The sequence below is a fragment of the Cibotium barometz genome, chromosome 7 (genome assembly GCF_041138505.1).
Source record: "Cibotium barometz isolate CiBa-2024 chromosome 7, ASM4113850v1, whole genome shotgun sequence".
Taxonomy (NCBI): Eukaryota; Viridiplantae; Streptophyta; class Polypodiopsida; order Cyatheales; family Cibotiaceae; genus Cibotium; species Cibotium barometz.
The window spans coordinates 44,513,102-44,525,402 of record NC_141052.1 but is presented as its reverse complement, the minus strand read 5'-3'; the positions used below and the strand labels follow the sequence as shown (position 1 = coordinate 44,525,402).

At 44.2% G+C, this 12,301-nt stretch overlaps 1 protein-coding gene across 1 annotated transcript in view; it reads left to right on the top strand.

Moving 5' to 3' along the window:
• Positions 1-12,301, top strand: part of LOC147637055 (uncharacterized) — a 54,118-nt gene that overhangs the window by 15,845 nt on the left and 25,972 nt on the right. Inside the window, exons 2-9 of the mRNA XM_086800670.1 lie at positions 899-954; positions 9,937-10,018; positions 10,152-10,302; positions 10,404-10,572; positions 10,658-10,871; positions 10,997-11,180; positions 11,468-11,569; positions 11,826-12,152. Coding sequence (XP_086656796.1) covers positions 915-954; positions 9,937-10,018; positions 10,152-10,302; positions 10,404-10,572; positions 10,658-10,871; positions 10,997-11,180; positions 11,468-11,569; positions 11,826-12,152 — 1,269 coding nt within the window. The 5' untranslated portion in view covers positions 899-914. The remainder of the gene's footprint in view (positions 1-898; positions 955-9,936; positions 10,019-10,151; positions 10,303-10,403; positions 10,573-10,657; positions 10,872-10,996; positions 11,181-11,467; positions 11,570-11,825; positions 12,153-12,301) is intronic.

The following is a 12,301-nucleotide window of genomic DNA, read 5'->3' as shown; positions in this document are numbered from 1 at the left end:
TACGGCCTAGTGATGGGAGCCATAAATCCATATGATAATCATGTATACCGGTAAGCACTTATCCACTTATTGGGAGTAAATATAGTTTTTTTATTAAGGTTTCATATCAAGGTATTAGTTTCTTTGTTGTTAGGAATTTACTTGAAGATAAGTGCTAGACTGGTTGCCATTGGTTTAACCTTTTTAACTCATTTTTAGTCTTTAAGCATTACACAAACAAATTTTTGAATCAATATGAATAGGGTAGAGGAAATCTCAACCTAGGGGAAGATTAGCAATCCAATGAAGAGATTTCTTGATGTTTTTTGATGATGTAAACGTTTTCAAGGGGAGGAAGTCTTGAATGTCCTATTTTGACGGGACTCTTGTAGCAATGAGTGTGTAAATAGGAAGTCTAGGGGGCTAAACCATTAATGGTGATTTGAATTTTGATTATATATAAAACCACCTTGATGATGGGTATGGATAAGATGAACAATAAATAGGTGAATGCAAGGAGATGATGTAACGCTGGACATAATTAAATTTTTAGGTTAGCTAGATCTTTTAACGTCTGTGCATTGATATTATGCAAAACTCAATTTTTGATAGACGACTTGTTGTATACTGTTATACAGCATGTTTTCCTAACAAAGTATTGATTGATGGTCATGTATACGTCTTTAATTATTTTGGTTTTGCTTTTTATTGGGTTAAAACAAAATGTGTGCTCTTTTTGACTTTGCACTTTGCTTTCATATTCAGTTAAAACCCAGTCTTATTGGTGCTCTTCTCACATACCTTTGACATAAATGTCGGTTAATGTCAAATCTTGCAGACCATTACTAAAAATAAGTTGTCTCAAGATTAACAAATCAGAACTTATGTTATGAGGTTGCGTTACAATGTTGTTTTACAGATGTTTTGGTAGTTGCATGGTTGGTGTGCTTATGGATTCAGCTCCAAGGAGTCCAGGTTTGTGTCACCTTATTTGCAAAAAGTGATTTATATGAATTGTGTTTTCACTTACTTCAAACATGAATGCGTAAATGTCTGAGCCTTGATAGCAAACTTCTTATGAGTATTGTTGTGTTTTTTAGAATGTGCCAACATGGTATTGATTAATCTTATAACCTGGTTCATAGTTGCAATGAAACACACGTTTCATATCATTTGAAATGTACCAAACCTTTTGAAAATGTTTCAGACCAGTTTTTTTCCATCCCTTTTTTGTGTTTTTTGTAATAGTAACCCATTCTGTACACAAAAAGATCAGTTTGCATAGAGGCACCAACTGCCTCCATGTGGTTGTGCTGTTTTGTGTGTGAAATCTTCCCATGAAGGTCTCTTGGTAGCTTCAATTTTGGCTGATTTGACAGAATTGCTTACAAAAAATAGATTTTGAAATTGGGGCTTTTTTTTATCAAGCTGCCCAGTATATCCTTCTTTTACCATGTCTCATTCTAGGTTTGCTAAATGTATTAAGGCACTCCCCTGTGAAGAATGTTTCAAAAAGGTATGAAACCTTTTTGAAATGAGTTTCATGAAATGCCTGGCAACTATGTTAGTGGGACTAAGGCTTTCCATTTTCCAAGTGACGAAGGCACATTGCAACAGAGCCAATGGTAAAATCTGATCCACCAGCCCAAAATGGTAAATCAAATGTCCATATGCTCCTTGCCCATGTTGATGTGTCAATACGCCAGTTAGGGACACTGGGAGTTGTACCACACGACTAAAAGACTTTGCTATATCAGGAACTCTTGTGATGCAAGTTTTAAGTTGCTTGATCTTATCATGAATGATGCATAGATTCTGCTTTGGATCCAGCTGGGAGGAGAGCCTCCATGCATAATAAAGACTTCTGCATGACATTTGCTTCAACATGTGTTCACGTCGTAGAAATAGTACTTCCCTCTCTTGAAGAACTTTTGTTGCAGCAAGTTTTAACTTTATTTGCGAGCAAAAGTCGCATTTGGAGAAGCTACTTGTCTTTGAGAGTGTGACTTGTTTAAAAACTGTATTCCAAATCTTGTTGAAGGATGATTTGCATATTGCTTTATATCCATGACTGTCAAGCTGTTCATTAACCTCTTGCAAGATGTCCAAGTGGTTGTATACACCACCAGTCTCCAATTGTTCTCACCATCCATCATGGTACGACTTCTGTGAGGCAGTCTGTGAGCATTCTTTGATACAAAGTCATGAATTATTGCTTTTACCATCTCCCGTCCCTCCCCCACCCCTCCGACCACCTTCGCGAATTGCTCCTCTTGCTTTGCGCACCTCCTCCTCCTCCTTCCTTGCCCACCCTTGCACTCTCCCCTGGCCGTGAGCCCATTCTCGGCCCCTGCCTACTGCGTGCACCCGTCCGCCCCTCCTGCTGCTGTCTACCCTCCAGCCCCCCTCACCCTTCTTCACCCTTCCCCTGCCTTCACCGCCGCCCTCATTCTCGCCCCTCCGTGAGCATAATGGAACTGAAAGCGTTGATAACTGAGAACCAAGATATAATGCACTTTAATCTTCAGCAACATGAAAGAGAAAAGAGATCTGCACTGTGCACAACACTAGGGGCCAAAAAGATGGGCTGACCCGCCTGCAACACCCCCCCCCCCCCCCCCCCCCTCCTCAAGGTAATATCAAATACCAAAAGGAGTTTGCTCCAGAGTACAAACTTGTGGTTGCCGAGGGTTCACCACTAGTATGCACCGAATTCTTCCAGTACAACAATGAAAAAAAAAAACAAAAGCAAACAATCCAGACTTTTCCTCAGATGCGTTATTCTCACCACGAGGTCATACAGGTTGAACCTCGGCTCGTGGGTGCGTATGTCAACCCTGTGGGTGGCCCCTGTCAGTGTAGAACCCTTGATCTTCAATCTTCACCTGAAAAGCAAGACCTTCTTCGCGACAAAACAATCCCAAATCAACCCGTGTGGCATCTACTATGCATGCGACACTTGGAAGGCACCACACGGACACCCGAGATACCTAGATACCTGTGAGTGGGACACTTTCTTTGCAATGAAAGGTGCTGTCCAGCCCTCTGTGAGTCCAAGAAAAAAGGCCTGCCTGTGTGCTTTCACTGAGCAAACCTTTGCCTATGTGTGGTAGAGAGAGATAACACCAGAAAACATGCCAAATGGCTGTTATGATCAGAAAATCAGCAAGCGATCAGCTGTGTAGCAAGCGCGTGTGTGAAGGGAAGTGCGTTCTAGAAAGCATAATAGTTCCAGCAACCAACAAAAACGGTAATCAAGGATGACCCAACAGCAGATACAAAGCTCTGATGAAGATTTTGACTGCACGAACAGCTTCAGAAGGCGGGTAAAACCAAAGGATACTTGCCAAAAAAGGGCTAGGATCAAGTGGCACACAAAACGAGGTATTTTTGCAAGTCCTGCTGTCGTGAAAAACTCCGCGCCATGAGTCACGATCTGCTTTTTCACTAAAGATAGAGCTCTTTTTGTAATAGAACTGCCAAAAATAGCTTAAAGTAACTTATAATTACTTTTTCTCTCTTTAATGGCCCAAACTTGATAATTCCACGCACAATCTGGGTGCTTGTGTCTTGTGACCCTTCCAGATGGTAGTCCTCATTAGCAGTCATCTCCTATCTGTATATTTACACCAGGGCCTCTGTTGTGGGTGTGCCCGCCCGATTTAGGTGTTTTCTCATTTTTCCCCACTCTCCCTATTTTTTCCCTATTTTTCCCTATTTTTACCAGGTGTGGGAGGATGTTCCGTGGCTCCTAGCTGATCCAGACATTGGCCGACTGCTGGTCTGGGTGTCCTGGATGCTGGCCGACTGCCCCTATTGGTCTCCGACTTGTCCTGTGTGCTGGCCGACTTTGAAAAGCTGGCCGACTGGGGACATGTGCTGGTCGTGGACATTTTTGTCCTGTCGGCTGTCTTTTGAGCAGCATGTGGGTTGCTCCCCCACTTGTTGTATCAGGTATTCGGGATTTTCTTGTATATATAGAGCAGAGTTACACGCCTCTCTCTCTCTCTCTCTCTCTCTCTCTCTCCTTCTCCATTGCTGTGTTTTTCTGTAGTGCTTTTGCTCTTATGTTCTCAGATTTTGTCATGATCTCCGCTGCATATTCTGACAAGGTATCAGAGTTCTAGGCTCTTGATAGATCTTGGGAATTGTGTGAGCAAGAGGGGGGCTGTTTTGTTGCTGATTGGTGGACTGTTTTGGACTGTTCGAGAAGAGGAGAAGCAAGAGGAAGGCGGGCTGATTTGTTGGAGAGTCACTTGTAGGTTTAAGTTCATCTTTTTTCCCACCCATCCACCCTTTTTAGTTACATCCTTGCAATGGCAGATCTACTTGAGATGGGTGAGAGGCATGTGAAGATCCCGACACTCTCCACGTTCCCAGTGGACCGTCAGTTGGACGTGAACAACTAGGGCATATGGAAGGTAATGATGGAATCTGTTTTGGAGTCTTACGACCTTGCTGATTTCATTGTTGTTGGGGTTCCACGGCCGGAGTTAGAGGAAGGGGAGTTACCCTCAATTCGGAAGGAATGTGAGGCACATGCACAGTTATGGGATCGTGTCAATGCTAGAGTCCGTTCTTTCATCTTCCTCAACTGCACACCGCAGGTATCAATCATATCAAGCATATGACGCTGGCCAGAGGTATATGGCAGCATTTGGCTTCTCTCTATAACAGGGTATCGTCTATGAAGAGGATTTCTTGGAAGTACAGATGCGTGTTATGAATCTTGCAAAGTCATCGACGATGCTGGAGCACATTAACAAGCTGCAGGCTCTTTAGCAGGAAGCTCTTTAGGCCGGGAAAGAGATATCATCGGAGGATATGGCCATCACGTTGCTGTCGCATTTTCCCTCTCAGTACTTAGCATTCTACTCTTCTTTGATACAAGTGGCAGACTCAGCACCATGACATGGGAGGAGCTTGTGTCCATGGTCTTGGACTAGGAGGAAAGATTCATGAACCCTCCATAGGGCGGAGGTTCGGAGGCCTTAATTGGCCAACGGTCGAAAGGCCATAACAACAAGGGCAAAGGGAAGGCTTCATCGAAGAAGTCTTTTGAGAAGATGTCCGACTCAAACCGTGAGAAACTCAAGGCAGAGAGGACATGTAATGATTGTGGCGAGAAAGGCCACTATTGGAGGCAGTGTCCCAAAGCGGAGCACCGAGAAGGGTGCCGAATCCTCTGCAGCAACTGTGAAGACTCTAGCTTTTGTGCACATGGAGGTTATGGACACCGGTGTTTTATTTTCTTCGTGCAGGGAGGAGGTTGGAGGACTCTCCGCTATGGATACTCGGGAGTGGATTCTAGACAGTGGTGCTTCCAGGCACATGACTCCTTCCTGTTCGGCTTTACAGGATCTTTGCAGGTATTTTGGTCACATTCTTACCGGGGATATATCCACTATCCCAGTTCACAGTGAGGGCAGGTTGGAGATTGTTCCCGATGGCAGAGGGGGGAAGCATTCCTTCCAGGTGTTGTATGTTCCATCACTTGGTTTTCATATGTTGTTAGTGCATCAGGTTTGCAAGACTGGCATACGGGTGGAGTTTGATGAGCATTTTGTTGCTCTCCGAGACAAGGCAACATGCCAGGTAGTTTTTGGGAAGGCAGAGTGGAGAATGGAGTTTACAAACTCTCAACACTCACTCTCCCAGGTCCTCAGTTTTCTGATGAGTGGCAGTCTGGTAATGGCCACTCAAGTGTGGATACGCTGCAGGTGCAGGCTTTCCAGGACTAGATGGTGGATGGCTTGCTTGTTGATGGCAGCAGTTGGCAGGAACTTTCCAGTATAGATGTTAGTAGTTCTTGTGTTCGTCAGTCAGAGGAAACTTTACAGGTAACCTATGCTCTGATGTCTCGTAGCATTCGGGACAAAGAAACTCCTGTAGATGAGGAAGTTCTTTCCTCGGGAACCTATTGGAAGGCTAGGCAGGTGGCAGTTGATTACTTGCAGGTGGAGGTGAATGTTGCACATTCTCCAGGCTTTGTGGTTCCGGTTTCAGAGGGGGTTGTTTACAGGTTTACGAAGGCCTTGAGTGGTCTTCAGTAGGTTTCCAGGACTTGGCATCCCACCGTAACAGTTGTTGATCCTTGTGAGCAGTATGATACCTCCTTGACTCGGAAGCAGAATGGTTCATTGTTTTGGTTGTTGACCAGATTGGACGGGAGCTTTCTGATGAGGCTGTTGAGCTCATGTTTGCAGAGGACTCTTTGGGAGGTAGGATTGCGTATCTTGTGGTTTCTGTAGCATGCGAAGGATCTAGGACTCTTTTTCACAGGAGGGGGATTGATGGATGGAGTGAGATTCTATGGTTGGAGTGACTTAGTTTGGGGAGGAGAGCCAGACACGAGGACGTTGACATCAGGCTACAGTTTTTCCCTTGGCTCAGGAGCGGTTTCATGGAGCAGTAAGAGGCAGCCATCTATTGGCTTGTCGTCGACAAAGGCAGAGTATCGGGCTGCTTATGGTGCTGCTTGTGAGGTGGTGAGGTTGCAGAGGTTACTTGGCAAGATTGGGTTTCCATTGGTGGAATCCACGATCATCCAGCGGCATTTTGTTCGTGAAAAGATCGTTGCTGATGACATCTTGCTAGAGTTCTGTTCGGCGAAGGAGAGTGCGGTGGACCTCTTCACGAAGTCTTTACCTCAGGCTATGCTCCGGCGGCACTCCAGCTCCCTGGGGTTGGTTCCACATCCAGGAGCTGAGAGGGGGTGGTAGTAGTCATCTCCTGTTTGTATATTTACACCAGGGTCTCTGTTGTGGGTGTGCCCGCCCGATTTAGGTGTTTTCTCATTTTTCCCAACTCTCCATATTTTTTCCCTATTTTTACCAGGTGTGGGAGGATGTTCCGTGGCTCCTGGCTGATCCAGACACTGGCCGACTGCTGGTCTGGGTGTCTTGGATGCTGGCCGACTGCCCCTACTGGTCCCCGACTTGTCCTGTGTGCTGGCCGATCTGAGAAGCTGGCCGACTGGGGACATGTGCTGGTCGTGGACATTTTTGTCCTGTCGGCTATCTTTTGAGCAGGCCAACTACTCATGTGGGTTGCTCCCCCACTTGTTGTATCAGGTATTCGGGGTTTTCTTGTGTATATAGAGCATAGTTACACGCCTCTCTCTCTCTCTCCTTCTCCATTGCTGTGTTTTTCTGCAGTGCACTTGCTCTTGTGTTCTCAAATTCCCCCCTCCCCCATCAGTGTCCCGATTAGGGTGATTTGGTCATGTCCTAGGACATTAATGGTGATCACATCAGTCAAGCATTGGAAACCATTTTTTTACGAGAGTTCACAGTAAAGATGGATCACTAGGCACGTGAAAAGGTTACAGACCATGCTTAGTGCCCTGGAGTGAGAGACAAGCCAGGTAGAGTCAACTTTTCCAATAGTTTGGAGGGATGATTGAGTGTGTCCCTGGCAAACATAACCCTGTGCTGATGCTCTTAGTCGAAAGACCACCATTCAAACCATGGAGGAGTCCACTATGTTTGAGATTCAAGGTGAAGGCACAATATGTGGATTCTTGGAATTCGGGACTCACGACAACTTGGCCCTGAGTTCAAAACTAGGTCATTGTACAGTTCAAGATGGTTGATTGTTCTACAAAAACCGACGATGTGTTCTAAGGGAGAAAAGACAGGCATTGCCCATGATTCTTTGGTTCGGGGTCATCGTGGTATCAACAGTACCTTGGAGAAGTTAAGAGTAAATATTCTTTTGGCCAAAAATGAGGAGGGACGCATAGTAATATGTCCAGGCATGTCAAAGTTGCCAAAAAGTGAAGGTTCGACACTCGAAGACACTCCAAGCAAGCTGGGTTGTTCAGCCTTAGCTTGTTCTTGAGGGGCCTTTATAAGCCTTCTTTCAGTAGCTATGGGAACTAGGAATACATAGTGTATGACCATTGATGATTGGTTCAGTAAGTTTTGCATTCTCATTCCTTGCAAGCAAACGGGCACAACATAAGACATTGCTTACCTCTTTATCTGACTTGGTACCTCATTTGTGGTTTACCATGGACAATCGCATCAGATAGAGATTTCAAGTTCACTTCACATTTTTGGAGACCATTTTTTGATTACTTTGGGACTAAGTTATCAAGTAATACTCTCTAGTGCATTACACCCACAGACACATGGGTAGACAAAGATTTATAAGGAGATGGCCTTTGATGTTCTCAAATCATTTTGCCATGACCATCAATTGAAATGGGAACAATATCTTCCATTGGTGCAGGCTATTCTGAACAACATTCATTCAACCAGTATTGGATGGACTCCATACGAGGCAATATTTGGATGTCGTTTCTCATCTCTTCTTAACGAGGATGGTTTTGCCATCATTGGAGGCCAACAAAACTACAGAAACATTTTTAAAGATTACTGAGTCTTTGAAGGACTATAGAAACATTTCAAAGATTATTGCGTCTGCGAAGGACTGCCTCTCCAAAGCACAAGGAGCCTACATCAGAGAAGCCAACAAGTCTATAAGAGATGTCAACTACATACATCATGAAGCACCAATTGAAGCAAGTGGGCAAGAGTTGTCCCAAGCTCTCTTTGCAAAGCTTTGGCCCATTTTCCATCAATAAAACCTTTTAGGAATTTATTTGTTGTATGCCGTGACCCCATTGTGAGCCCTAGTCCAAGGGACATGTCAGGGGCGACCTACGTAGGTCACATCTGAAGCCTTAGGTGTCCGTATGTGTCACTTAACCCACTTGGAGAAAAGAGCATTTTGGTCACCATAGAGTAGATGCATGTAGAAGAAAAAGGCTTAGGCTAGCCTTTGGCCAGCCTTAGGAAGCCTTGCATATGGGCAACCCGAGGGACAGCCCATGGGCATCAAGCCTAGATGCCCAACATGGGAGAGCCCTAGTCCGCCAGCAGCATAGGAGAAGCAAGCAAGCCCAGCGGCCAGCAGTAGAAGACCTGCAGCCATGTGTTTGAAAGCGGTTGCATATATGTCTTTCAGCATGTCGTGGGCATTATAAACAGACCGGCAGCATATGAGTGAAACCTCTGAGATTTTTATGAAACGTTTCAGAAATGTTTCAAATACATTTCATGAAACACCTGGCTACTAAGGTCCAAGTATCTGACCAAAGGCCTAATAAGTATTCTGAGCAGATGTACATCATTACAGCTTGCAAGTGGGTTACATTTGACATGTGTGGGACTTGCATGTACAACCTTACAGGCATATGGTACGTGGCGATATGTCCTTGAGCAAAGGCTTACAAAATGCAGAGTGCCCATCCCAAAAGGTGTCCTGAGTAGTAAAGCAGGTGTGCACGTGACATGTATTGAGGCTCGACAAGTTACTGTTTGGGCACCACAATACCAAGCCTTGTTGTTTACTGATGGTAAGAAACAAAACTCTCAGATTGACCTAACAGGCAGTAAGATCTCACCCAGAAAAAGACGAGAGAGCCTCTCTGGCCAGGCAGCACTAAGTGGTAGTTTTTTGGGCATTGTAGGGTGCATCAGGTAGACTGTGGACTCCTGGAAAGCAGGTTGGCTGATTTGAGCTTGGTGACCAACATTAAATGTGTGCAGCTACCTAACAGTAGGTTGCAACATCTGGCTAAAATCAGCTGGCTCTGGTTGCTTCTCTCAGAACCACTCACACAACTTTAAAGAATAAGGAGGCCTATTAAAGAGAATACAACACACAAGTCAGAACCTGTTACTACTGAATGGGTCTGGCATGGAATCAAGATGATCTTTATTGGACTTAGCGTGTCTGTGAATGTCACTATTTCCTTAAAAGAGAAGATTTCCAGTCATTTCTCTTCATTCCCGTCCTTTTGATTTTCTATCCCAAGAATGCATGCACGCGTGCAAACAATGTACGTCTCTGTATATGTATGTGGGTGTCTGTGTACGTATATGCATGCAAACGTTGCTTTCCACTCATACTAAATACATTAAAAAAAAAAAAACTTTTTGGCTGCAGGTGAACAGTGCTGGAGGGGGGTGCTCTTGAAAGATAATAAACTTGTTTCTGACATTCAGAGCTACAGGGTTCCTATTGCACTGTAAGATTCAGTTTTTGTTTTCAAGAGCCGTAGCGTGCAGAATGTCCATATGAAGAATGTGTGGTAGTCGTGTGTCAGTTAATGGAAATTGGACTCTTCCTTGTGCCTATTTGTATCTTGTGTATTGAGACAGGCCACCACAGTTGATCATTCAGAAGGTGGAGGCAGAGTCTATTTATCCTCTAAATGTTTTACGAACTTTTGACTTCTACCCTTTGGGAGCCAATCCTGCCCGGCTAGATGAATGGCAAAGATTTCTCACATTCTTAATGCAGTACCGCAAGGCAAGGCATCTCTTTGTTAGCTTTCATTTCGGCAGTCCACTGGAAGAGTAGCTAAATGCATGGAGCCCAAAATGAATACTAGTATGTGGGTCTGTGTATAGGTTGCTTTTGTGATGATCCCTGGATGGGAACTGTTGATCAATCCACCTGCCCAGGGTTTGATTCACCCCAAGCAAAAAGTTGTTGTGAGCTACCGACAGCAGAAGGCTTTTACACAGCCAAGTTTTTACGTTCCAATAGAGCCGGTGTTGAATCCAGATGTTGTTTCTGGTAATGGGCAATGTTTAAAACTGCTTTGAAGCATTTTTACCATAAGAATGATTGTTGTTTTATAACTTGGATTGCATTCTGGCAGCCCTGAGAGAGCAGTCGAAGGCAGTAGAATCAGTACAGCAGAGGAGCAGTCAGTCAGATTTACTAGAGAAAGATAAGAAGCTGCCTCACGGGCTGCCAAAGTATGCACAGACACATCCCAGCTATCTTGAGACACTTGGGCAAAATCACGCTTCTTGGATTTTCGGGGGGTTGGCAGAGCTGATTGATAATGCCCGTGATGCAAAAGCAACAAGGTGAAGGTCTTAAGCAGTTGTCAATTAAACTTTCGTTTGTTTAAAAGCAAACCCTTCTCTTAAATAGAGGCTAAGCTTGCCCTCAGTTTTGGATCTCATGCTGTTGTTTCTTTGATTTTGAGCAGGATTGACATCACCATTGACCAAGAGTTTTTCAAATTAGTGGATACCCAGATACCAGTCCTCTCTGTAAGGGATAATGGAACAGGTATGAGCCATTCAGATATTCTGCGCATGGTCTCCTTTGGTCATAAGAGACCTAACAACAAGGACGAAGGTCTTATTGGACGGTTTGGGGTTGGTTTCAAGGTAAGCTGTGGATGATTCAATTGGGCACTGATGACGTTAGTGGGGATGTCGTAGTATCTGGTCCATACTATGCATAACGGAGTTGATAGTTATATAGTCTTGTGGGTTGACTACCATGAGTATATAACATGCACGTTCCTAAAAGGTGAATTTGGGCATGTTCCTGGATTCATCTAGGTATATATATATATATATATATATATATATATATGCAATAACATGGTTTCTCCTTGATACTCCTAAAACATACACACTGATAGTTGACGTATTTGTGGCGTTTGTAACAGACGGGGGTAATGCGACTCGGCAAGGATGCTGTTGTGTTTACCCAATGTAAAGAGACACGGTCTATTTCGTTTCTTTCCCGGTCCTACAACGAAGATAAAGAAGTAAGATTTATGCTCATCCACCTGTTGTTCTAGTGTATTACTGAAGGACACGTCTGGACGCCCGACAACCTGGGCAGTTCACCTTGTGTACACGTCTGGATGCCTATTTGGGCCTTTAACCCGGGTTGATTGAGGAAAGAGACGAGCATCTAGACGAATACAAGATCTGAAATGGAGTTGGACAATCTCAATACAAGATTATTGGATGATCTATTTTTTCAAGTTCTGAAGTCTTTATACGTTCGTGTTCTTGCAGGAGGTGGAAATCCCTATCATTACATACCGGAAAGAAGGTGGCTGGATGGAGTTTGATTTGCAAGTTCATAGCAAGGAAGAGGCAGACACTAGGTTGAATGCTGTGAAGGAGTTCTCACCCTTTAATGAGTACAGCATTGGGTCAAGGTTCTCTGACTTCAAAGAAAACACTGGAACTACGGTTTGCATTTACAATCTGGACCGGTGGGGATCAAACTATAGCCTTCAATGGGATCCAAAAGCTACAGAAGCTGGGCACAGGTTTAAGCGTGATATAACAATACGATCACGGCGTGTGCGCTCACGTCCATCTCAAATGACGAAAGAGGTATAAGGGAGTGTGTTTTACAGTTGTGTAATGTAGTTCTAATCCTCACAAGTCTAAAAAGTGGGCTGCAAAGCTGCTCACAATCTTGTAGATAAAAAACGTTACAAGAGAAACAGCAATAAATCTTTTGTGAAGCGCCTTAGTGTGAA